This window comes from Syngnathoides biaculeatus, chromosome 3, assembly GCF_019802595.1.
Source record: "Syngnathoides biaculeatus isolate LvHL_M chromosome 3, ASM1980259v1, whole genome shotgun sequence".
NCBI classification, from domain to species: Eukaryota; Metazoa; Chordata; class Actinopteri; order Syngnathiformes; family Syngnathidae; genus Syngnathoides; species Syngnathoides biaculeatus.
This window is the reverse complement of record NC_084642.1, coordinates 130,569-154,167: the sequence shown is the minus strand read 5'-3', so window position 1 is coordinate 154,167 and position 23,599 is coordinate 130,569. Positions and strand designations below refer to the sequence as shown.

Below are 23,599 nucleotides of genomic sequence, written 5' to 3'. Positions count from 1 at the left end.
TGCAGCGAACCACAGCCTGACGTCTTTTTTTTTTTTTAATACAGAGGTCCCTAACAACTAGCTGCTGCTCAGCCGACTTCTACTTCCTAGTTTACCTGACACTGCCCCCTCCACTCTTAAAGGGGTACAGTCATAATTACAAACAAAACACACAGCCACAACTTTAGATCTGCGGGGATGACTAGTGGACCACACATGTACATTTTTTAAACGTGAGTGACTGGCAAATACCCAAGTTTTTTCATTCATCCATCCACTTACTGTACCGCTGAATCTCACTAGGGTGTGGGAGTACTGGAGGCTATCACAGCTTTCTTCAGGCTAGAGGCAGGCTACACGCTGAATTTACTTTTATTTTATTTGTACATAAAATGGGATGTTTAACACCCCCACATAAAATCTATCATTATCATTTGGGGCTGAGTGATATTGTGAGTAGTGAACTGTGAAGAGGCGGGTAACAACCCTACATTGTAAAGTACAATAGATCTCTGGTGTCTAATCTAGGTTGCCCTTGTAGTCAACAAAGTTAATCACAGCCCTCCAGGTGAAGGTGCTTTAGATTGTGATCAGCGCTCTATAATTACTGAAATGTAGTTAAATAGATCTACATTTTATCAGAAATGAAAGCTTACATCAAAGTCGACCTTCTCTCCATCAGGGATCTTGGGAGCAGTTGGTCTGTAAAATGAAATAATATGATGAGTGAGTGGTACATGGTCACAAGAAAATGTGTAAAAAAAAAAACCATCCTCACTTAAACTTTGGCTTCTCCTCTGGATATTCGACACCATAACAAGAACGAGAACAGGGAAAGAGGTCAGAGATCACAAGGTTAGAGGCTCGAATGTGGAGAAAGGTAAATCCAACATGTTGGTTAATTGAGTGAGGACAAGCTGTGTTAAATCATAGGGCTACATGTAGTTTTACATGACCAATAGACAGTTGAATGATATTTTTAATTTTTTGAGAAACTTTCCACACCACTGCTACCTAATTCTTATTAAGTATCTAAAATTCATTCTGTAGTAATACCTCATTTATTTAGTAAATTGGTAAATTAGTGTGTAAAGAAAAGATGACCTGGAAATCAGTACCTCGACAACAAAATAACTCAATTGTTTGACATTTGTTTGACACTAATTACTCAACTGTTAATAGATGTGCTTAGTAAAAACACAGCTGCATTCCCACTGGGACAGTTTATAGACTAGTCTGAGATTGTTTTGGAGTTCCCCTTAATGGACCCGTTTCCCACACAGGAAAAAATCAAAAACAAGCAAAAGAATAGCGACTCAGCAGGAAATAAAAAGTACCATCTTGATCTCCCTCCTCCACTGGTGAGACACATTCATGCAAAGAAGAGAAGAGGCAGAGATGAGTTGTTTAAGCATGGCTCTGCATGTTTGCTTAATCTTGCTTTTTTGATAACTCATGACTAATGCAGGGACTAAGTTACTTCTGTCTTTTTCTGGAAACCAAGTTGGTGAATGGAAAACAGCTTTTTGCACACAACAACAACTAAATCAATTAAAATAATCTAGACCAACATACCTTCCTCTTCATAGCCATCTGCATGCAGCAAGCGTCCAAAGCAAGAGCAGAACAAAATTCATTAGTGATCCGACTTGCTTGCTGCCACTTTACAATTCATGGTTTATAAGGCCCATTTACCATACTGGGGTGTTGCATAGTCAGCAGGAGCCCCTGCACAGTCCCATACTGTATTGCCCACCAAAACAGAAATTCAAAAGTGGCTCCTTTGTATAATCAATAATTAATTCACTACTGCATTGGGAGTCGAATTTGTTTGTTTGGATTTTCGGATGTTTGGGAGCCGCAGGGGCTGATTGGTTAGCACATCTGCCACATCTCTTATTACCCTGGTGGAAATCCGGCCTCGTCTTTGTGCAGTTTGCATGATCTACCCATGGGTTTTCTCCAGGTGCTCCGGTTTCCTCCCAGATCCCCAAAACACACGTAGTAGGTTAATTCAACCCTCTAAATTGTCCAAAAGTGTAAATGTGAGTGTGGATTTTTGTTCATTTATATGTGGCCTCCGATTAGCTGGCAACCAGTTCAGGATGTACACCCTTCCTAATTGGCTTGATAAGCTCCAACGATATGGAAATGGTTAGATGGAATAAGAAGAATGAATAATTTACATGGGAACATAACAATTTATGAATACTGGACAATTTCTGCAAATCCATAATAATAATTTTATAGCCTTTAGAGATAATCTGATGCACACAAATCTTGGAATAAATGTAGTGACTCCAGGATATGTGTGACAAATTAACAGTGAAAAGATTGAAAAATATTTTAACAATACCATTTTATGCAAACACCCCAGTGTAAATACCATGTTGCAATTTGCCACGCCCACTTCTCATCTACTAACAAACAATGAATTAAAAGAATTGAAAAAAAATAGCTTTTACATGATGTCAGAATAAAATGACAAGTCATCTGAGGTGTATTGACCTTTAACATTAGGTAATTTCAATTCGAAAAATGCTATGTTTATTCAAACAATTTTTTTTTTTCATGACCTCAGAGGGGATTGTGCCGTTTAATCATGTAAAAGCATTTGAATGTCTTGTTGTCATTCTCAGCAATCTACGCACATATAACACACAAATGCAGGAGACTGGTTGTAATATTTTGGTTTATGTATTAGCTAATGCTGTTGGTGATGTGAACATTGTGTAAATGTTTGCTATGGTTCACTCCAAAAACAATGGCTCATGAGGGCATAATACTTTAACTTTAGGGCTCTGTATTAAAACCAGACTGAAGTGCAAGGTGAAACAGAGTCCTGTTCCCAAGAGTTTAACCAAACATTTGAAATTTTCTTTTGAAGGGTTTGGCAATAAATATCCAGTATTACATCAGATTTAAGGAAAAACTGTTGAGGCAGTGATGAAACCCAAAGCACATTATATAGCATGAAAGTGCTCCACATTTAACATGTTGCGATACCTTGACTACCGTGTTGTGTCAGTCATCAAGTGTATACGCCTGTTTGCACAATACAAATACTCAGTAAATTTTGAATATAAAAATGATACATGCGTAAATATCTAATTCAGAATCAAAATTACATTTTGAGAAGCAGGTTAATCTATTAAAAAAAGAAATCAGATTTTTTTCATGTCTTTCTTTTTGGTGTACAGGCACAACAATAATGCCTATATGCTTCTGTAATATGATGGGCATGTATCATGGACAATGATCTCATTTTTTTTTGTATCTGTCAAGTGACTTTCAATATCTAAGGACATTTTTTGTGGTCATTTTGTAGCATTAATTAATCCCTTATAGAGCAAAAAAAAAGATTGCTGTACACTTTAGTAGATTTACATCGCTAAACAGTTTTTCGAAATTATATATTCTTATTTTACATTTATTTATACATTTCTTTTGCATTGCTTTCGTTTCTATTCTGAGTGTCGACGATAAATTATTTTTGAAATATGTAGGGAACAGCTGAAAAGACCAGAAAAGATCGGTGGTTTTCGGCAACTAAACGTTAAGGCTGGTGCCCAACTAAATACACACGCCTGTGTAGCAATCACTTCACTTCAGGTAGGAATTATTTTTAATCTGAAATTACAATGTATTTATAATGCCAAATTGACTCATTTAAGAACAATTCGTATTTAAAAAAAAAAAAGAAAAACATATGTCGCAGGGCGGTTTAGAGGTTTGCGTGTGCGTGTGGTCTGAATATGCTTCCGCGTAAGGAGGAGCTGACGCCGCGTCCTCTTTTTTTTTTTCTCAATCATAGTTAATGAATGCGAGTTTGTGTAAAACCAGGTGTCATTTATTTAAATATTGATTTTTGTATTGAATACGAGCTGAAAACTTCGATGGATTTCAGCAAAAGTTAACGTGTAGCCAAGTTGGCTTCCGCGTTCACGAGCTGTCCCTGTTGAGAAAAGATCCAGCAACGAAGTATTTGTGAGCGTCCAGACTTTTATACACTTTCACACTTTTCCGTGTAAATCTCGACGACTTACTCACCAGATACATGTGTATATCCAGTTGTCCAAGACAAGCGGAAGCGAATTAACTGTCCAATTTCTTATCGGCGAAAACATCGACTTTGGCATTAAATATGGGTCCTCTATGCCAAGTGTCTATTTTTTCCATGTGCCTTCGTTTATTATCACCTTCTAAATCTTTTTAAGATTGAAACGCTATCGGACAAAACTCTGGGCGTCACGCTATAAGACATATTTTTGTTTCGTCTCAATGGACTTAGCATTGAACAATACTTTGTTTGACCGGCAATATGGCCACTCACGTGATTTCGGGGACGTAGGTGCATGACCTCTATCTACAGGGAGTCCTCGGTGTACGACAGATCCGTTCCCACACAAGCGACTTAACTCGAATTTGGACTTCAGTCAGATTTCACCGTTAAAGCCAAAATTTACAATGAACACTGGGATTGGCTTCAGCATTCCCGTGACCCTTGTAAGGATCAGCAGCTCGGAAATTGATAGGTATTGGTACTTCATATAAAAAAAAGACCAAAATACATTAAAGTAAATGATATAAGATGCTTCACTTACTATTAGGGAAGGGAGTCTGGGATGGTGAAGAATGAAGTTAGGTTGCACTCAGCTCTTGCTAAGTAAGCAAGTGCAGGTAGCTAGGCTTGCTAGCGCGTCAGTGTTCATCCCTTTTTTTTTTTTATAAATAATGTTAAGCTTTGGTTCCACGGTCTAAAAAACAAAAAATAGCTTTTTTCTTTTCGGTCATAATGTGTAAATAGGTGGATGAAAAGGGTAAATAAACTCCCAGCGCACAAACACAGTTAAGACGTGTGCATGAGCTAGGCAGAAACACTATGGTGGTGGAGCCATTATGACAAGACTCGGGTGTTGTAAAGTTGAAACGTCTTAGGTCGAGACCGTCTTAAACCAAAAACTCCCTCTGTGTGCGTGTATTTGTGTGTGTGTATCACACACAGACACACACACACACAGACACACACACACACACGGGGAGAGAGCAAGAGAGAGAGAGAGAGATAGAGAGAGACAGAGCAGATTTCTGAGTAGATAACACGAGAACTGTGAACAGACTGCCTACTGCACGTACCTTCCTCCTCACGAACCACCACCTGTGGCCCGGCTTCTGCCTCGGGTTCAGCCTCTACCTCAGGTTCAGGTTCTACCTCTGGCTCTGCTTCTACCTGGGCTTCCGCCTCAGGGGCTACTTCTACTTCTACTAACTCCTCCTGGGCTACGGCCACGCAGCATGCACCAAACCGCCCAGGAGAGGATGTCAGAAGATGAAGACCACATACAAGATAGAGCCATTAAAAAACAAGTGAGAAATTGCTTTAGTTACTCAGAAGTTGGATTACGGGATGGTGCTGCTGGAAAACAAAGAAAGAAACATGATGATGATAATGATGATGATGACAAATGATGGTAATGATGTGAGAGATGAAACCATATTCACACAGAAGTCATGGTGAGCATTTTCCTGGTTTGAGTGGCTTTTGTAAAGACCTCTAAAAAAATCAAAATCAAATTAAATTTACAATAGGCATTCATTTTTAAACATCATTCATTGTAAACGTACATATAAACAAATGTATCTGTCTATCTTATCTTACATTATTTTAAACCATAAATACTAATATTGTGCAGATTCCACCTCCATGGCAGTTGTGTGAAAGAGCTCAAAGACTGGTTCATTAATTACATGGCAAGAAAATAAATGTGCTGAGCCTAAAAGCTCAATCCCATTTTTTGCTTAACCATGTGATCAAAACATCACTCTGGAGTCAGCAATTACACCCTTAACCTGAACTGTTTGACTGACAACTGTGTGTTTGTTAACTTTGTGCTATACCCAAAAATCTTGTATTTTCTTTTTGTACAGTCACATATAAAGATCTCTATACTTGGATATCGACAGTATAACTGTTCTTCATAAAAGGGGATTCATTGACACGGTGGTACATCTACTTATGAAAGTCTCTTGTAACAAAAAAATTCAGGTTACGAAATGCCTCCTTGAAAAATATTTTTTCTAGTTACAAGGGAGGAGAATTCAGGATATAAAAAGAAAAAAATAGATGCAGGATTCACTGCCCCCAAATTCCTTCAAATGTAAAAATCCTGTTTCTTGGTTTGAGTGGCACGATAGAGCTGCTTTCCCATTGCTATTATGTAGCATCTTCCTGGGTTCCATTGGCTAGGAAGGATGTCAATCTTTACCCATGATGTTTTTCGTTTCCCTTGGACACTCAACTGTCACTGAATAAAGCAAGTGCACTTTTTCCCAAGTTTTTTGTTTTTTTGCAAGCTTATTCATCTTTATTCACCATGAACGCCAAGAAACTTTAGTGGAATTAAGTTGTGTACATGTGTCCGTCCATACATAGGTTTTCTCTCAGTTGTCAAACGTTTGCCTCCTCCTCCGTCCCCCACGAAGCCTTTTGCTTATAACTCACCCTGCTCTTCACATCGTTACCCAACGGCAAAGGTAAATTAACATAATTTTTAGCATCCTTTACATTTTGTACTTTGAATGCTTATTTTTGGCTAGGATTGGGGGATTGCAACGGATGAGGCTTTTAACATGTAAAATGCGGCTTATAAAAATTCATGTTATGAAACGAGTTCCGGAACGGATTCATTTCGGAAGTAGATGTACCAGTAGTTGTTTGAAATGTGACTGAATAGGAATAACTGTTTACGCTACAGTTTGAGCTTTCTATGTATAAATGTATTTATTATTCGAGTCTTTACTCCTGGAAAATACAGTACGGCAATCCACTTGTTAGATTTCAACCAATACGGCTTGAACACAAAACACCAGATGTCTGTGCCAAACACTTCAACTTAAGCATGGAACCCAAACAAAATCAATTAGTGGCGACAGGTCTACAAAGCTCAGAATTGGTTCAGTCATCTTTACCTTCATCATCTTGAGTTTTACAAAGACAGCATGGCATGGGAAAAAACAAAAACATTTTTGTGAACATCACTTTACCTGACTGTCATGTACTGTCTACTGTACAACATTTTCTGTTAAAAACACCCTTGACACTTGAACTTCAGATTCCACACAGGCACAGTATGTTGTTCTACGTACTGGTAGTTTATCACAATTTTACAGATCACTCTACTTCTAGCACTGCATTCCAATCTGGGACGAGTGCTCATATTGATTCATCAACCAGGCAACAACAAGAACAGTAACTTATTTTGTCAGTTTCAAAGGAGAGTTTCATGCCTGATCTGGAAACTATAACACCTGAAACTATTGTGGATGCGTGAAAACACAATCAAACATTCCTGAATTGTTACTTACCCTCAAACTGATCCCTGAAATACGAAAACAAGTCAGAAATAAAATAAATTTTACAATTTTTGTTTTTAAATTTAAAATTACTTAGTCAAAGTGTAACTCCAGGATGCACAATGATTGAAAAGTTGTGATGCACTTACAGTTGTTCAGTGTCGGACATGGTGACAGGAGACCTTGCAGCTGAGAGCAAAGACATAGAGGCCAATGTTAAAATAACTGCTTCTGTATCACTTTTCTATTTATTTCTGTATTGAGCCTTTCACATTGTTTTGATGAAAAGGAGTAGGAATAACATCTGACTAAAAACGCAGGACCCCTGACAGATAAAATAATTTGGCTGCATTTGTCACTTTAATCACATAGTTCAAATCTAAATCATATTTATTGGCTAAGAATGTTACAACATGAATTTGTTTTTCATAGTTTGAGCCATTTTAGTATACCAACAAGAAACCAACGATCACAATAGTTTATATATTGAGGACATAAACAGATCTGTACATAGTACGAGTCTTTAGGCAAATTAACTTATCCAGTTGTGCACTGTTGTGTGTGATACAGTGATAAGTTTGAGTAATTACAAATAAATACATTAGTGTTGGGAAGTAACTTATTACCTCTTAGGACATTATGTAATTTAATAGCCATATGGGCTTGCTTCCGGTCTTCAAACTGGTAGCAGCTTAAACTGAAGGCCCTGACCAGCAATATCGTAATTCAATAAATCCTGCTGAATTTGGACCGAATGTTGTGAATACTCAACGTGGGATGCTCCTGGCGACAACTTCAGTGGACTAAAATCACCATCTGTGGAATCTTAGTACCCAAATTGGAGCCATATTGTTCGCGTCGAATCTGCTCGGCCTAAGTTAGCCTAGCTTAGACCGCTAACAACAAAACTGGTCTGTTTTCTAACATTTACTGAGAAGGAAAACATCAAATGCTAGTATCTACACGTCCTGCAAAATCTACGTAACGTATACTACAATGACAGTGAGTATTCATAAGAAAATGGAGTCCTTCTCACCCTATCTCTAAGGGAGAGCCCGGACACCCTGCTGAGGAAACTCATTTCGGCCGCTTGTATCTGGGATCTTGTTCTTTCGGTCATGACCCACAGCTCATGCCAATACGTGAGTGTATGAATGTAGATTGACAAGTAAAATGAGAGCTTCACCTTTCGACTTAGCTCCCTCTTGACCACAACGGACCGACACAAAATCTGCATCACTGCAGACGCTGCACCAATCTGTCTGTTCATCTCCCGCTCCATTCTTCCCTCACTAGTGAACAAGACCCCAAGATACTTGAACTCCTCCACTTGGGAAAGGATCTCATCCTCGACCTGGAGAGGGCACGCCACACTTTTCCGACTGAGGACCATAGTCTCGGATTTGGAGATGCTGATTGTCATCCCAACCGCTTAACACTGGGCTGCAAATCGCTCCAGTGAGAGCTGGAGATCACGGCAATGAAGCCAACTGAACCACATCATCTGCAAAGAGCAGAGATGCCATGCTGAAGCCACCAAACCAGACACCAAACAGCTCGTATCAGGGGATTTCACGGGACTCCTCGAGGGACACGGTCGAATGCCTTCTCCAAGTCCACAAAACACATGTAGACTGGTTGGGCAAACTCCCACGCACCCTCGAGGGTGTAGAGCTGGTCCACTGTTCCACAGCCAGGACGAAAACCACATTACTCCTCCTGAATCCGAAACTCGACTGACCCTCCTCTCCAGTCCCCCTTGTAGACCTTACCGGGGAGGCTGTGGAGTGTGATCCCCATATAGTTGGACCACACCCTCCGGTCACCCTTCTTGAAAAGGGGGACCACCACCCCAGTCTGCCAATCTAGAGGCACTGTCCCCGATGTCCACGGGATGTTGCAGAGGCATGTCAACCAGGACACCCCCACATCATTCAAAGCCTTTAGGAACTCCGGGCGAATCTCATCCACCCCCAGGTCCCTGCCACCAAGGAGCTTTTTAACCACTTCGGTGACCTCAACCCCAAGATATAAGAGCCCGCCTCAGAGCGCCCAAACTCAGCTTCCTCATGGGAAGGCATGTTGGTGGAATTGAGGAGGTCTTCGAAGTATTCTCTCCACCGACTCACAACATCCCAAGTTGACGTCAGCAGCGCCCCGTCCCAACTATACACAATGTTGACGGACACACTGCTTCCTTCTCCTGAGACCCCGGACCAGAATTTCCTCGAAGTCGTTCTCCATGGCCTCCCGAAACTCCTCCCATGCCCGGGTTTTTGCCTTAGCGACCACTGAAGCTGCATTCCGCTTGGTCAGCCAATACCTATCAGCTGCCTCGGGAGTCCCACAGGCCTGAAATGCCCGATAGGACTCCTTGACAGCATCCCTCGCTGTTGGTGTCTACCAACGTGTTCGTGGGTTGCCGCCACGACAGGTACTGATGACCGTACGGCCACAGCTTAGGTCGGCCGCCTCAGCAATGGAGGCAGGGAACATCGTCCACTCTGATTCAATGTCCCCACCTCCTCCAGGACGTGAGCATACGTTTGGGCTTGCCACGTCGGAATGTCATCTTCCCCACCATCAGAGTCAACTCACCACCAGGTGGTGATCAGTTGACAGCTCTGCCCCTCTCTTCAATGTCAAAGACATGCTGTCGCAAGTCTGATGACACCACCACAAAGTCGATCATTGAACTGCGACCTAGGGTGTCCTGGTGCCAAGTGGACATGTGAACACCCATATGCTTGAACATTGTGTTTGTTATGAACAATCTGTGATAAGCACAGAAGTCCAGTAACATAACACCACTTGAGTTCTGATCGGGGGGGGGGGGGTTGTTCTTCTCAATCACGCCCTTCCAGGTCTCACTGTCATTGCCCACGTGGGAATTGAAGCCCCCCAGCAGAATGATGATGGAGGGGGCGCTCTCCACCACTCCCTCTTAGGACTCCAAACAGGGTGTGTACTCTGCACTGCTGTTTGGTGCATAACCACAAACAACAGTCAGGACACGTCCCCCTACTTGCAGGCGGAGAGAGCCTACCCTCTCATCCACTGGGGTAAACCCCAACTTATAGGCCCCGAGCTGGGGGGCAATAAGTCTTTCCCGATGGGCAACTCGAGAGTGGAACAGAGTCCAACCCCTCTCAAGAGGAGTGGTGTCAGAGCCCAAGTGGTGCATAGGGAGAGTCCGACTATATCTAGTTGCCCAACTCACATTGCACCCAACCCCTATGGCCCCTCACATAAGTGGTGAACCCCTGGGAAGGGGGACCCATGTTACCCTTTCAGGCTGTGCCCGGCCGAGCGCTATAGGTGCTGACCCGGACACCAGGCACTCGCCTCCGAGCCCCACCTCCAAGCCTGGCTCCAGAGGGGGGCCTTGGTGACCCCCGTCCGGGCAAGGGTAACAAAGATCCAATTTTTGTCATCATCATAGGGGTTTTGGAGTTGTACTTTGTCTGGTCCCTCACCTATGACCTGTTTGCCATGGGTGACCCTACCAGGGCCATGAAGCCCCAGACAACTTAGCTCTTAGGATCATCGCGATGCACAAACCCCTCAAAGAACATATCAACTGGCCTAAAGAGAAATGGAGGAACATTTTGAGTTCTGATGACAAATGAGAGTAAACAGCAATTTGGATTCAACAGAATACTAGCGGTCGAGAAGATGCCTGAAGAATGGAGGAAATTTGTGCTAGTTCCCATTTTTAAGAACAAAGGGGACTTGCAGAGCTGTGGCAACTACAGAGGAATAAAGTTGATGAGCCACACGATGAAGTTATGGGAAAGAGTCGTGGAGTGTAGACTCAGGTCAGAAGTCAGTATCTGCGAGCAACAGTATGGCTTCATGCATAGAAAGAGTACCTCAGATGCATTATTTGCGTTGAGGAAAAGTACAGAGAAGTTCGGAAGGAGCTACATTGTGTCTTTGTAGATCTCAAGAAAGGCTATGACAGAGTACCAAGAGAGGAACTGTGGTACTGCATGCGTAAGTCTGGTGTGGTGGAGAAGTATGTTAGAATAGTACAGGACATGTATGATGGTAGCAGAATGATGGTGAGGTGTGCCGTAGGTGTGACAGAAGAAATTAAGGTGGAGGTGGGACTGCATCAGGGTTCTGCGCTGAGCCCTTTCCTATTTGCGGTAGTGATGGATAGACTGAAAGACGAGGTTAGACTGGAATCCCCCTGGACCATGATGTTCACAGATGATAGTGATCTCCAAGTAAACCAGGGAGCAGGTGGAGGAACAATTAGAAAGATGGAGTCATGCACTATAAAGGAGAGGAATGAAGATTAGCAAAAGTAAAACAAAATAGATTTGCGTGAATGAAAGGGGCGGAGGGGGAAGTGTGAGGCTACATGTATAGTTAGCGAGGGTGGATGACTTCAAATACTTGGAGTCAACAATCCAGAGCAATTGTGAGTGTGGTAAAGAAGTGAAGAAACGGGTCCAAGCTGGTTGGAACAGCTCTAGGAAGGTCTCTGGTGTGTTATGTGAAAGAAGAGTCTCTGCTAGGATGAAGGGCAAAGTTTATAAAACAGTGGTGAGGGTGGCCATGATGTACGGATGGCTCTGAAGAAACAACAAGAAGCAGAAGTGGAGGTGACAGAAATGATGTTGAGGTTCTTGAGCAGGTTGGATAGGATTACAAATGAGCTCATTAGAGGGACAGCCAAACTTGGATGTTTTGGAGACAAGGTTCGACATAGCAGACATCGATGGTTTGGACATGTCCAGAGGTGAGAGAGTGGTAGAAGCGTGTTGAGGATGGACCTGACAGGCAAAAGAGCGAGAGGAAGACCAACGAAAAGGTTGATGGATGTTGTGAGAGAAGACATGAGGACAGTGGGTGTTCGAGAGGAAGATGCACGAGATTAGAAAGATGACACACTGTGGCGACCCCTAACGGGACAAGCCGAAAGGAAAATAATAAGAAGATGAGAGTAAACTGTTCTTTTCAGGTCAAGGGGCTGCAGAGACTTTGTGATATGACCCCCAAATCATGGATGAGTTTGCATATGTCAAAATACTTGAAGAGGTCATGTTGCCTTGGGCTGAAGAGGACATACCTTTGTAAAAGAATGTTTCAACAGGACAATGACATCAAACACACTAGTAAACATGCAAAGTCTTGGTTTCAAACCAACAAAGGTAATGTCATGGAGTGCCCAGCCCAGTCCCTGTAACTTAATCCAATTAAGAACCTTGAGTGTCAGCAAAAATGTAGTTTCTGAAGCAACACCAAGAAATGTAAATGAATTTTGGAATGTCGTTAAGGAATCTTTGAGTGGAATAACAGTTGAAAGGGGCCACAAGTTCGTTGACTCCATGCCACACAAATGCGAAGTAGTTATAAAAAACTGTGGCCATACAACTAAATATTAGATTAGTGATTCAAATAATTGGTAAATCCTACAAACACATAAGTTTGTGCAAAATAATTTTGAGTTTGTAAAGTCAATGGCGGACTGCTATTTCCTTTAAGACACCCTTTGGAACAAATTGCCCAATTGCAGAGCCATGTGCTAGATCTTGTTGGTTTTCTGAGATCTACTTCAACTACTGCACTAGTAAATTGACAATGAAAAATATAGCAAAATCATGGATTGATCTGGTTAGTCACATTGGACTGCCAGAACATTACTGTATTATTTGACTGATTAAGAAGGTAATGGCAAGTGGAAAGAAATGATAAATGTGATAGATTCAGACTATAATAATAATAATTCTGTGAGAAACTGTGAGGATGTTCCAACAATGTATATTAACACCAAAAAATACTTTCAACATCCTTGGTAATCGTCCTAGAAAAGCGAGGAAAGATGACGATCTCAACTGGAGCCAAAATATCGGAATTTCTGCTCACTGTACCCCAGTTGGGTACAGTGGCATGAGTGGTTACATATATAAGAAGTCTCAGTGAATGACTCCGTCACACTTCTCTGTGTGCACAGGTGCGGAGGATTAGTTAAGGGTCACATTCCTACTCATCATCTGAGGAACACAGGCCAAACAGTTGGCTTAATCCTCAGGCTTGGACCAGAGGGACCACTGCATTCTGCCAGCAGATCAGCATAAACTTCCAATAAACAAGCACTTTGGTTGATTTAGAACTGTCAAATGTGTCTCCTTCATGACCAGCAATGAGGCACAAACCTGAATTACCTACACATCAGCGCTCCGAATAAAACGTGGCTAGGCACTTCATTTTCTCAGCATGAAAACATCGACAGCTGATGAGTATTTCTCGGGCTTTCTGCAGCTAAAACTGCAATAGAACAGTTGAGACTGGGATGATTAGCATCCTCAGCCAAAGTGATTGAAAATATGAGATGTATTTATAGTGCAATACATCAGTCTGACGCAGAGAGCGAGAGAGACAGAGAGAGAGCGAGAGAGAGAGAAAAGCCCTTAACAGCCAACAGGACTTACTATATTATTACTGTATCTAAGTCTCTCAGTCTCTTATATCAAAGTGACAGCCGGCTTCCCAAGCCTGGCAATCATATCAGATTTAAGTTTGTTACGCTGACATGAAAGAGGAGCAGGACTCAACTTTTAATTCTGCATTTGTGTGTGTGACAATTTAAATTAAATGAAGAAGAAATTACTTCCCACTTACTGGTTGTGTAGAACTAGAGACCTGTTGCTCAATCTGAGAACACACATTAAATAATTTGTAGACGTTCAGGTTCAAGTGCTCCCATAGCTGTCTTACAAAAAGGGGGTCGATTTCAAATCCTTGTAAGAAAGTCAAGATATACATAATCATAGGACTGCAGTTTAGAATGTAAAGTAAAGAATATGAACTATGTGACCTTAGAAAATATTTTTGGTCAATATACAGGAAAAACCTTATTACACCCTAAACATCTAATTATTTTCATGAGTAATTTAAATAAATTGATACTGAGAAAAGAGATTATATCATTGTGTCAAGCTTTTATGCTATCGGTTTATTTTGGCAAGGACTGACTCAGTTCCATTTCACTGTCTCTATGGTCTATTAACTATTGTTCATCTATTAGAGCAGATGATTATTAGTAAGCTAGTATTAGTTCGTTAGCAGTTCATTATTAGTTTTTCTTTCTTGATATCCATTTCTCAATTCAGAATAATGAAAACAATGCCCACTAGTGTGCATGAATTAGATGAAGCATGCTAATCTGATGTTCGTGAAATTGAATGTTTAATTTTTTTCTGAAATTTTCACAACTAATTACTTATCACTCAAAATAAGGAGAAGTGAATGATGAAAAATATTCCCTCATTGTTATAAACTATTCTGAGTGACCTGAATCTTATGTTTTTTTGCTGAATGTCTACTGTATGGGCAGGAAAATTTAGATTCAAGCAGTAACATATTTAATTTTAAAGTAAATTTACCCAGGTACCCTGTGCTTACCTCAGGGAGGGAGAAAAACTCCTGTGAAGACGAAGATGAAGATCTGCACAATCTGTAGCCTCTTCTCAGAAAATATGTCCTTGTGTTACAGTGATACTTGAGCTCATCTGGCCCTTATTGGCTGTGGGGTGAGATTGAGGTGTGAGTGTAGTATACTGTATGTTTGTGTGTGTAAAATGTGGGGAGGGGGAAGCCATGACCCCAGAGAAGGACATGGCTGAAATTCTGTGGATGGGAGACGGGGGCTTGGGTTTTGGAAAGGAGCAGCTGAGAAGCTTCTGTTGCTAAATTTACAGTGATGGAAGGCTGAGAGGAGGGGAGGTTACACATCAACTTGGCATCCAGATAATGGAGACAGTGACTGTGTGTGTGCGTCTATTTGTCTGTGTGGTTGTCAGTGTTTTTTTCAGCTACTTCATGAATTACTCGATCAATGTGGCATCCCAGTCAGACTGTAAAAGATTAAAAATACAAAAGTTAAAAAGTAAAATGACGCAAAAAAACTTAATAATAAATAATAATAATACCAATACCAATAATGATAATGAGCGGAACTGTGTTTGACTAGTTACCACATCTGCCTCACAGTTCTATTGACCTGGGTTCAAATCCTGGTCGTAGGGCGTTTCCATGTTTTCCTCTGATCAAAAAGTTGTATTATGCTACAAATTTTACTTTCCACGCTGTTTTCTATGAAAAATACATAAAATGAGACTCAAACAGTATATAACTGTTTACCTTTAACTTTGAACCCACACTGTAAGCAACAAATGAATGGTTGAATCATCATATTCATTTAGTAGTAGTGTACTCTATGTACAATTAGTACATAGAGTACAGTGAAAAAAAAGTATTTGAACATCCTGCGATATTGCAAGTTCTCCCACTTAGAAATCATGGAGGGGTCGGAAATTTTCATCATAGGTGCATGTCCACTGTGAGAGAGATAATCTAAAAAGAAAAATCCAGAAATCACAACGTATGATTTTTTTAACGATTTATTTGTGTGATACAACTGCAAATAAGTATTTGAACACCTGTCTGTCAGCTAGAATTCTGACCCTCTATTAGTCCTATTAGTCCGCCTTTAAAACTCCACCTCCACTGCATGTTTTATCCTGAATCAGATGCACCTGTGTGAGGTCGTTAGCTGGATAACTCCAAAAAAAAACTAAGACTCGTAACATGGCCAAGACAGAAGAGCTGTCCAAAGACACCACAGACAAAATTGTACAACTCTAAATGGCTGGAAAGGGCTACAGAGAAATTGCCAAGCAGCTTGGTGAAAAAAAGCTCCTGTCACGTCCCATCGGAAACGAGAGTAGGACCCAAATGCAGGAACTCGGAAGATGCAAGGTAGTTCAAGAAGAGACACGTTTATTATCTGCAGAGGTAGGGGATCGAGCAGGCAGTCCGGTGCAGCAGCGGTAGTTGGGACGTCGGGCGAAGAGAGCAGATGAGCGGACAGGCAGGAGTCTGTACACAGGGGAACAATCAACGCAGGCAGAAGTATCAAAGGAGTCAGGCTTACAAGGTTGGTCGGAGAACGGACGAAGGTCGGTACACACAGGTTCGATCAGGGATACCGGAGCACACGAATGGGACATGAAGATAACTACTTCGCATTTGTGTGGCACGGAGTCAACGAACTTGTGGCCCCTTTCATCTGTTATTCCACTCAAAGATTCCTTAACGGTGACACTGACACTGCCGTCTCACGTTGCTGTCCAGGGGGTGAGAAGGCGGTGACACCATCGCCCCCTCCTGGACAGCAACGTGAGAAGGCGGCGACACCATCGCCCCCTCCTGGACAGCAACGTGAGACGGCAGCGTCAGTGTCACCGTCGCCACCTCCTGGACGTGAACGTATGGGCGTGCTCGTCGCCGACAGAGCAGGAGTGTGGAGCGTCCGCGGGCCGGTCGCCACTGGTACTCCAGAGCACGGACGAGAAGCGGCTGTGGAGATGTCGCCACGTCCTGGACAGCAACGTGAGGCGGCATCGGGTCGGTCCCCACTGCCACGTGAGCTTGCAGTGGATCCTTTGAAACAACAACGTGGGCGTGGCGCGGTGGCGAATCCGTTTCCAGGGCAACGTGAACGAGAGTAGGCAGAGAGTCAGTCGAAACTGACACGTGAGCGTGTCTCGGGAGTGGGTCTGTTCCGACTGCCGCGTAAACTCTGCTCGGAACACCCAAAACCTCGATGTGGGAATGGCGAGGAGGCGGGTCAGTTTCCACAGCTACGTGCGCTTGGCGAGATGGCGAGTCCGTACCCACTGCGACGTGCACTTGAGGTGGCGAGTCCGTTCCCACTGCGGCGTGCACTTGGCAAGGGGGCGGGTCGGTTTCCACAGCCACGTGCGCTTGGCGAGGTGGCGAGTCCGTTCCCACTGCGGCGTGCACTTGGCAAGGGGGCGGGTCGGTTTCCACAGCGACGTGCGCTTGGCGAGGTGGCGAGTCCGTTCCCACTGCGGCATGCACTTGGCAAGGGGGCGGGTCAGTTTCCACGGCAACGTGAACGTGAGCAGGCGGTGAGTCAGTCGAAACTGACACGTTGGCGTGTCTTGGGAGCGGGTCAGTTCCAACTGCCACGTGAACCTGCATCAGCAGCGAGTCTGTCGCTATTGCGACGTCAGAGTAGCTCGGCTGGTTCGCCAATCCTTGCCGGACCTGGGCCGTGAGAGCCGCCAATTCCGCGCTCTGGCTCTCTATCTGCGCCCGCATTTCGCGACCAAACGCCTCGTGGTTTGGCAGCTCCTCCTCCCTCTGGGCTGGAAGCTTTGCCACCAGCTGCGGGTCTCCCGGTCTCACCGTTGCCGGCGAGGAGTGGGAGGACGGTGTCTTTGTTGCCGCGCAGCGAGAAACACCAGGGAGCGCCCGGCCGGGGCGTCTGCTCCGGCCGCCACGCGGAGGTCCCGGGTAGATGGAAGGTTCCCCTGCTAAAACCAGCACACGTCAAGACCCGTCTTAAGTTTGCCAATGACCATTTGGATGATACAGAGAAGTCATGGGAGAAAGTTTTGTGGTCAGATGAGACCATAATTCCACTAAGCGTGTTTGGAGGAAGATGCATGATGAGAACACCATCTCTACTGTGAAGCATGGGGGTGGTAGCATCATGCTCTGGGGGTGTTTTTCTGCACATGGGACAGGACGACTGCACTGTATTAAGGAGAGGATGACCACGCCCATGTATTGTGAGATTTTGGGGAACAACCTCTTTCCCTCAGTCAGAGCATTGAAGATGGGTCGTGGCTGCGTATTTCAACGTGACAATGACCCAAAGCACACAGCCAGGAAAACCAAGGAGTGGCTCCATCAGAAGCATATCAAGGTTCTGGTGTGGCCTCGCCAGTCTCCAGACCTAAACCCAATAGAAAATCTTTGGAGGAAGTCCTAAACTCATAAAGCAACTCCATGTTTCTCAGCAACAGCCCAGAAACCTGTCTGATCTAGAGAAAATCTGTGTGGAGGAGTGGGCCAAAATCATTCTTGCAGTGTGTGCAAACCTGGTGAACAACTACAGGCAACGTTTGACCCCTGTAATTGCAAACAAAGGCTACTGTACCAAATATTAACATTGGTTTTCAGGTGTTCAACTACTTATTTGCAGCTATATCACACAAATAAATTGTTAAAAAAAACATACATTGTGATTTCTCGAATTTTCTTTTTAGATTATCTCTCTCACAGTGGACATGCACCTACGATGAAAATTTCAGACCCCTCTGTGATTTCTAAGTGGGAGAACTTGCAATATAGCAGGGTGTTCAAATCCTCATTTTCTTCACTGTAAAAGACCGTACTGTCCACCCCTCCAACTTCGACTCCCACCAGCTTGCCTACCAGGCCGATAGGTCAACAGAGGATGCCATTGCCATATGGTAGTTCGGCACGCTGTGTTAAGCCATTTAGAACAACCGAAAAAGCTATACCAGGATGCTATTTGTGGATTACAACTGAGCCTTTAAAACAATCATACCACACCACCACGTTTAAATCTGGCTGAAGCCCACCACCTTGATGTAGTGATTGGATGACACAGAGGCTCGATTAGCTGACCTCACTGCTGCAGCTGAGGCTGCACAGGTGCTGTCTGCAGACGGCAGGGAATTAAACTATGACTATGACAAACTGACACAAGCCCCTATCATGAGCAAACTAATTTCTGGGAGTCAACACGACAAGTTACAAGACGCTTATGCTTAGATCGCCCACTTAAAAGCTAAACTGAAAGAATTAACCAACAGACCGTCTAATAACCACATGCATGAATTACAGGCTGAGCAGCAGCGAGCGACTCTTCTACTGAATTTCTATACTTTTCCAATATACAGATGTTTTTTTCTGAAATCTCTAAGGAACACTGAACCCTCATCTACTAACTTTTAATGTGTGCTCCCATTCCTATATATTTTTTTTAAAACATCTAACTCAGAAGTCAGTATCTTAATTGAATGGTAACGTGCTGTTACCGAATTACTCTCCTCTCTCTCAAGCATTGTCTTGAGAATTTGATGATCCAGAGGCCGTACACACCCTAAGCATATTACTACCGGTTGCATAAAGGAAAGTGAAAGTTAGTTAACTTTGAAAGTTCCCTCCGAGAAGCCTCACTTGGACAATATTCAAGCCCGAGGGACCTGGCTTAATGATAACAGACACAAATAAGGGCTCTTCAATTGGCTTCAGTAGCGAAAACAGGAGATATGTGACAGTTCTGTTTTTTTTATTACATAGATAAGATGGAAGGCTACTTGTCAGAATGATTGGTGATAACCTTGGGAACATCATGAAATTAAAAAGAGGTAAACTAACCTTGGCTTAACGGTGAAAGCTTGGGAGGAACTAGTCTGGGCCAATCATGGCTAAGAGGTGGAGATTTGGAAAGAAGTTGGGCAAGTCCCAAACTGAAGTGTATACAGAATTTCTTCATTTTGTTTCTCGTTAATTGGGACCTCCCCAGCTCAAACCACATAGTTGCACGCTTTTGAAATTTTTCCAAATCAACCTTTGCTCGCCGAAAAGCCTCGTCCTCAAGGGGGTAAATCCCTCATTTTAGCTTGACGTTCACCATCACACATTTCACTTCCTTATTAAAAGCAGTTTTACAGATGTTTATGTAGCGTGCCCCTGAGTTATTCACTCCAAAATGGTGCCACAAAAGGGAAACTTCTTTGATTATATCCAAAAGTTTTACTCTTTTGCAATCTATCGGCTTCCTCTTCCTTATTGTCACCAAGTTATTTTTCTGCAATCCGCTTTCCACAAAGCGAACACAGCTCCCATGTCGAACAATCGTCTCATTTCACATCTTCCTCTTTCACTTGGGTGCATTGAGGAAAGCTTTAACATCTAAGCACAGCACTTTGGCAGCATTTTGAACCAGAGAGGTTGTGTGCACACAGTCTAACAGTGTGTAACAGCATAGATGATGGATAGGAAGGAGGGAGGGAGAATTGCGGGGGAGTGGTAGGGGGGCTTCAATGATGCGTAGCCAATCAGCTCCGGGGGAGGGGGGGTGAAAAACTGAAGCCCAATAGCTGAAGAGCGATGTACAGTGGGATTACTGTATCAAGACATGTATTGCCTGCCACAATTGTTCATCTTTTTTATTTATCCAGATGAGATTTGCACATGCTTTTGAGGCCTTGTATAAACATTTCAGCTGCTCAGCTCTAACTTTTGTTTTCATTCTGGTCTTTGTCACCACAATCTTAGTCAAAATTTTGGTTCTTAAAATTTAGTGAGCTACATAACACACATACACAAGTTAGTTGATTGACCACCACCTCCAAGAAGAAGGTTCAGCCATCCAGAGTTCCCCTTTGTTTGTTTTTTTGTCTTACCCCCTTGTTGTTTTCCATATGTGACATTTACTTTCCCTCCCTGCCTGAATCACCTGTCTCACAGACATCCCATTACACATTCATCAACATACCTGACTCCCGTCCCCGACACCTAATTACTACACAAGCTGACCCCAAATTAGATGTGACCTTGTACAACTGTCCAGCCACATATGCTCTAAGGCTGCACTTTTGTGACTGCAATGTTGTGTGTGTGTTCCTAACAATGTCATCTTCAGTCGTCATCTTCCTCCGAGACGTCCCCTAGATTTTCCATCAAGCCGAATCAACTCGACAAAGGGGGGGATCTGGAGCAAACATGAGACATGAAGACAACACCCACAGTTCGGTGCTCGGCAAGGAGAAGATCAGAGGAAAGACTGGACAGCTGTAGCTAGCATAGTGGCGCTACAGCCATCTCCATCCTTTTTGCAAAGTCCACCACCATTTGTCCCTCAAAGTTCCTTTCCTGGATGCCGTACTTACCCATCACTTCTTCATCGCCCCTGTTTCCTTTACCAATATGTCCATTACAATCTGCACCAATCACAACTCTCTCGCTGTCTGGGATGCTAAGAACTACTTCATCTAGTTCCTTCCAGAATTTCTCTTTCAACTCTAGGTCACATCCTACCTGTGGGGCATAGCCGCTAACCACATAATACATAACACCCTCAATTTCAAATTTTAGTCTCATCACTTGATCTGATACTCTTTTCACCTCCAAGACATTCTTAGCCAGCTCTTCCTTTAAAATAACCCCTACTCCATTTCTCTTCCCATCTACTCTGTGGTAGAATAATTTAAACCCTGCTCCTAAATGGGTTAGGGTTAGGGTTAGAGCGGACAGTCTTAATTTATATGGAAGTTTTTCTATTATTCCAAAAAAATAAAAGGAGATCGTCTCCAAAAAGGTCCCGATGTCACATCATTCTTCAAAGCAACACAACACAGAAGAGCACACACACACAATCATACAACTAACTAACGAAGTAAGGAATTTGTGTGGATCCAATATTGTGGGAATATTTTGCTGATTATGAGAAAGTGGCTAAGGTTGTGCAAACTTTACCATGGCAATATTTTAATGATAATATCCCAAGGTAGTAATTAATTGAGATGAACAAACTCGGGATCAAATGTTTCTAAAATGAAACATTGATTCTACAAAAAGTATAGAAATACTTACTTTAAAAAGTAATCAAGTATTTTCCATTACAATATCTCATGTAAGGGCAATTAGTAGAATCTGACTGAATAGTATTGTCAATATTGTAATTTGAGTTCCTTTACTATATACCTCATCTATTTTGAAAACTGCTTTATATACAGCAATAGTCATGCATATGCTGTAAATTGTGCAGAATATAATGGAAACTAAGCACTAAAACAAGTGAGTTGACGAACATGGAAATGTTTAAATATTGTAATATCAGTATAGTTTAACTTCAGTATAGTGATTGGGTAAATGCAGCGACAGTAATGTAACTCACTTCATTCATCAGTTTTGTTTAAATAATGTGGTAAAGACTGAGTATGTTCAGACAGTACAAAACTAATGTTGATGACGTCACATAAGGATGACTCCATATAAACAGTAGCGGAATCCCCTGTGTTTTGTATCACTCAAGGGATGGCAAGAAGCTGAAAGCTGAAAAGAGCTGGGACCGCCGTTTCCAAGGTGACTGTTGGTAACACATTAAGAACACCATCCCTACAGTGAAGCTTGGGGGTGGCAGCATCATGCTTTGGCGGTGTTTTTCTGCACATGGGACAGGACAACTGCACTGTATTAAGAAGTGGATGACCGCAGCCATGGATTGTGATATTTTGGGGAACAACCTCTTTCCCTCAGTCAGAGCTTTGAAGATGGGTCGTGGCTGGGTCTTTCAATGTGACAATGAACCGAAGCGCACAGCCAGGAAAACCAAGGATTGGCTCTGTAAGAAGCATATCAAGGTTCTGTGTGGCCTAGCCAGTCTCCAATAGAAAATCTTTGGAGGGAGCTGAATCTCCATGTTTCTCAGCAACAGCCCAGAAACCTGTCTAATCGAGAGAGGATCTGTGTGGAGAAGTGTGCCAAAATCCCTCCTGCAGTGTGTGCAAACCTGGTGAACAACTACGGGCAACGTTTGACCTCTGTAATTACAAACAAAGGCTACTGTACCAAATATTAATATTGGATTCCTCAGGAGTTCAAATACTTATTTGCAGCTGTATCACCCAAATAAATCGTTAAAAAAAATCATACATTGTGATTTCTGGATTTTTTAGATTATCTCTCTCACAGTGGACATGCACCTACGATGAAAATTTCAGACCCCTCCATGATTTCTAAGTGGGAGAACTTGCAATATAGCAGGGTGTTCAAATACTTATTTTCTTCACTGTAGGTGCTAATTGGATCAGTGATTCCATCCATCCATACTCAACCGCTTTTCCAGGTCGGGTCGGGGGGACAGTAGCTTAAGAAGGGATACCCAGACTTCCCTTTCCCCAGCCACTTCTTGCAGTGGTTCCGGAGGGATCCCGAGGTGTTCTCAGGCCAGCCAAGACACATAGTCCCTCCAGCGCGTCCTGGGTCATCCCCGGGGTCTCTTCCTGGTGTGACGTGCCCGCCACACCTTATCAAGGAGGCATCTGAATCAAATGTCCCAGATACCTTATCTGGGTCCTCTAAATGCAGAGGAGAAGCGGCTCGACAATGAGCCCCTTCTGGATGACCGAGCTTCTCACCCTATCTCTAAAGGAGAGCCTGGATACCCTGTGAAGGAAACTCATTGTGGCCGCTTGTATCCAGAATCTTGTTCTTTTGGTCACGACCCACAGCTCGTGACCACAGGTGAGAGTAGAATGTAGATTGACTAGTAAATAGAGAGCTTCGCCTTTCGAATTAGCTCCCTCTTAACTACAACGGACTGATACAAAGTCTGCATCACTGGAGACGCTGCACCAATCCACCTATTGACTCAGGCCCCATTTGTCACTCACTCATGAACAAG

General features: G+C 42.9%; 2 protein-coding genes across 2 annotated transcripts in view; both read right to left on the bottom strand.

Moving 5' to 3' along the window:
* The window catches only part of LOC133497477 (troponin T, fast skeletal muscle isoforms-like), a 43,284-nt gene extending 27,904 nt beyond the window's left edge, over positions 1-15,380 (bottom strand). The window contains exons 1-9 of the mRNA XM_061813371.1: positions 15,347-15,380; positions 14,749-14,861; positions 13,966-13,998; positions 7,482-7,521; positions 5,116-5,259; positions 1,555-1,572; positions 1,317-1,337; positions 758-776; positions 636-681 (exon numbers count right to left, since the gene is read on the bottom strand). Coding sequence (XP_061669355.1) covers positions 636-681; positions 758-776; positions 1,317-1,337; positions 1,555-1,572; positions 5,116-5,259; positions 7,482-7,521; positions 13,966-13,998; positions 14,749-14,861; positions 15,347-15,380 — 468 coding nt within the window. The remainder of the gene's footprint in view (positions 1-635; positions 682-757; positions 777-1,316; positions 1,338-1,554; positions 1,573-5,115; positions 5,260-7,481; positions 7,522-13,965; positions 13,999-14,748; positions 14,862-15,346) is intronic.
* Positions 14,844-23,599, bottom strand: part of aph1b (APH1B gamma secretase subunit) — a 109,272-nt gene continuing 100,516 nt past the window's right edge. The window contains exon 7 of the transcript XR_009794049.1: positions 14,844-15,200. The gene's annotated coding sequence lies outside the window, so the exon portion shown is untranslated. The remainder of the gene's footprint in view (positions 15,201-23,599) is intronic.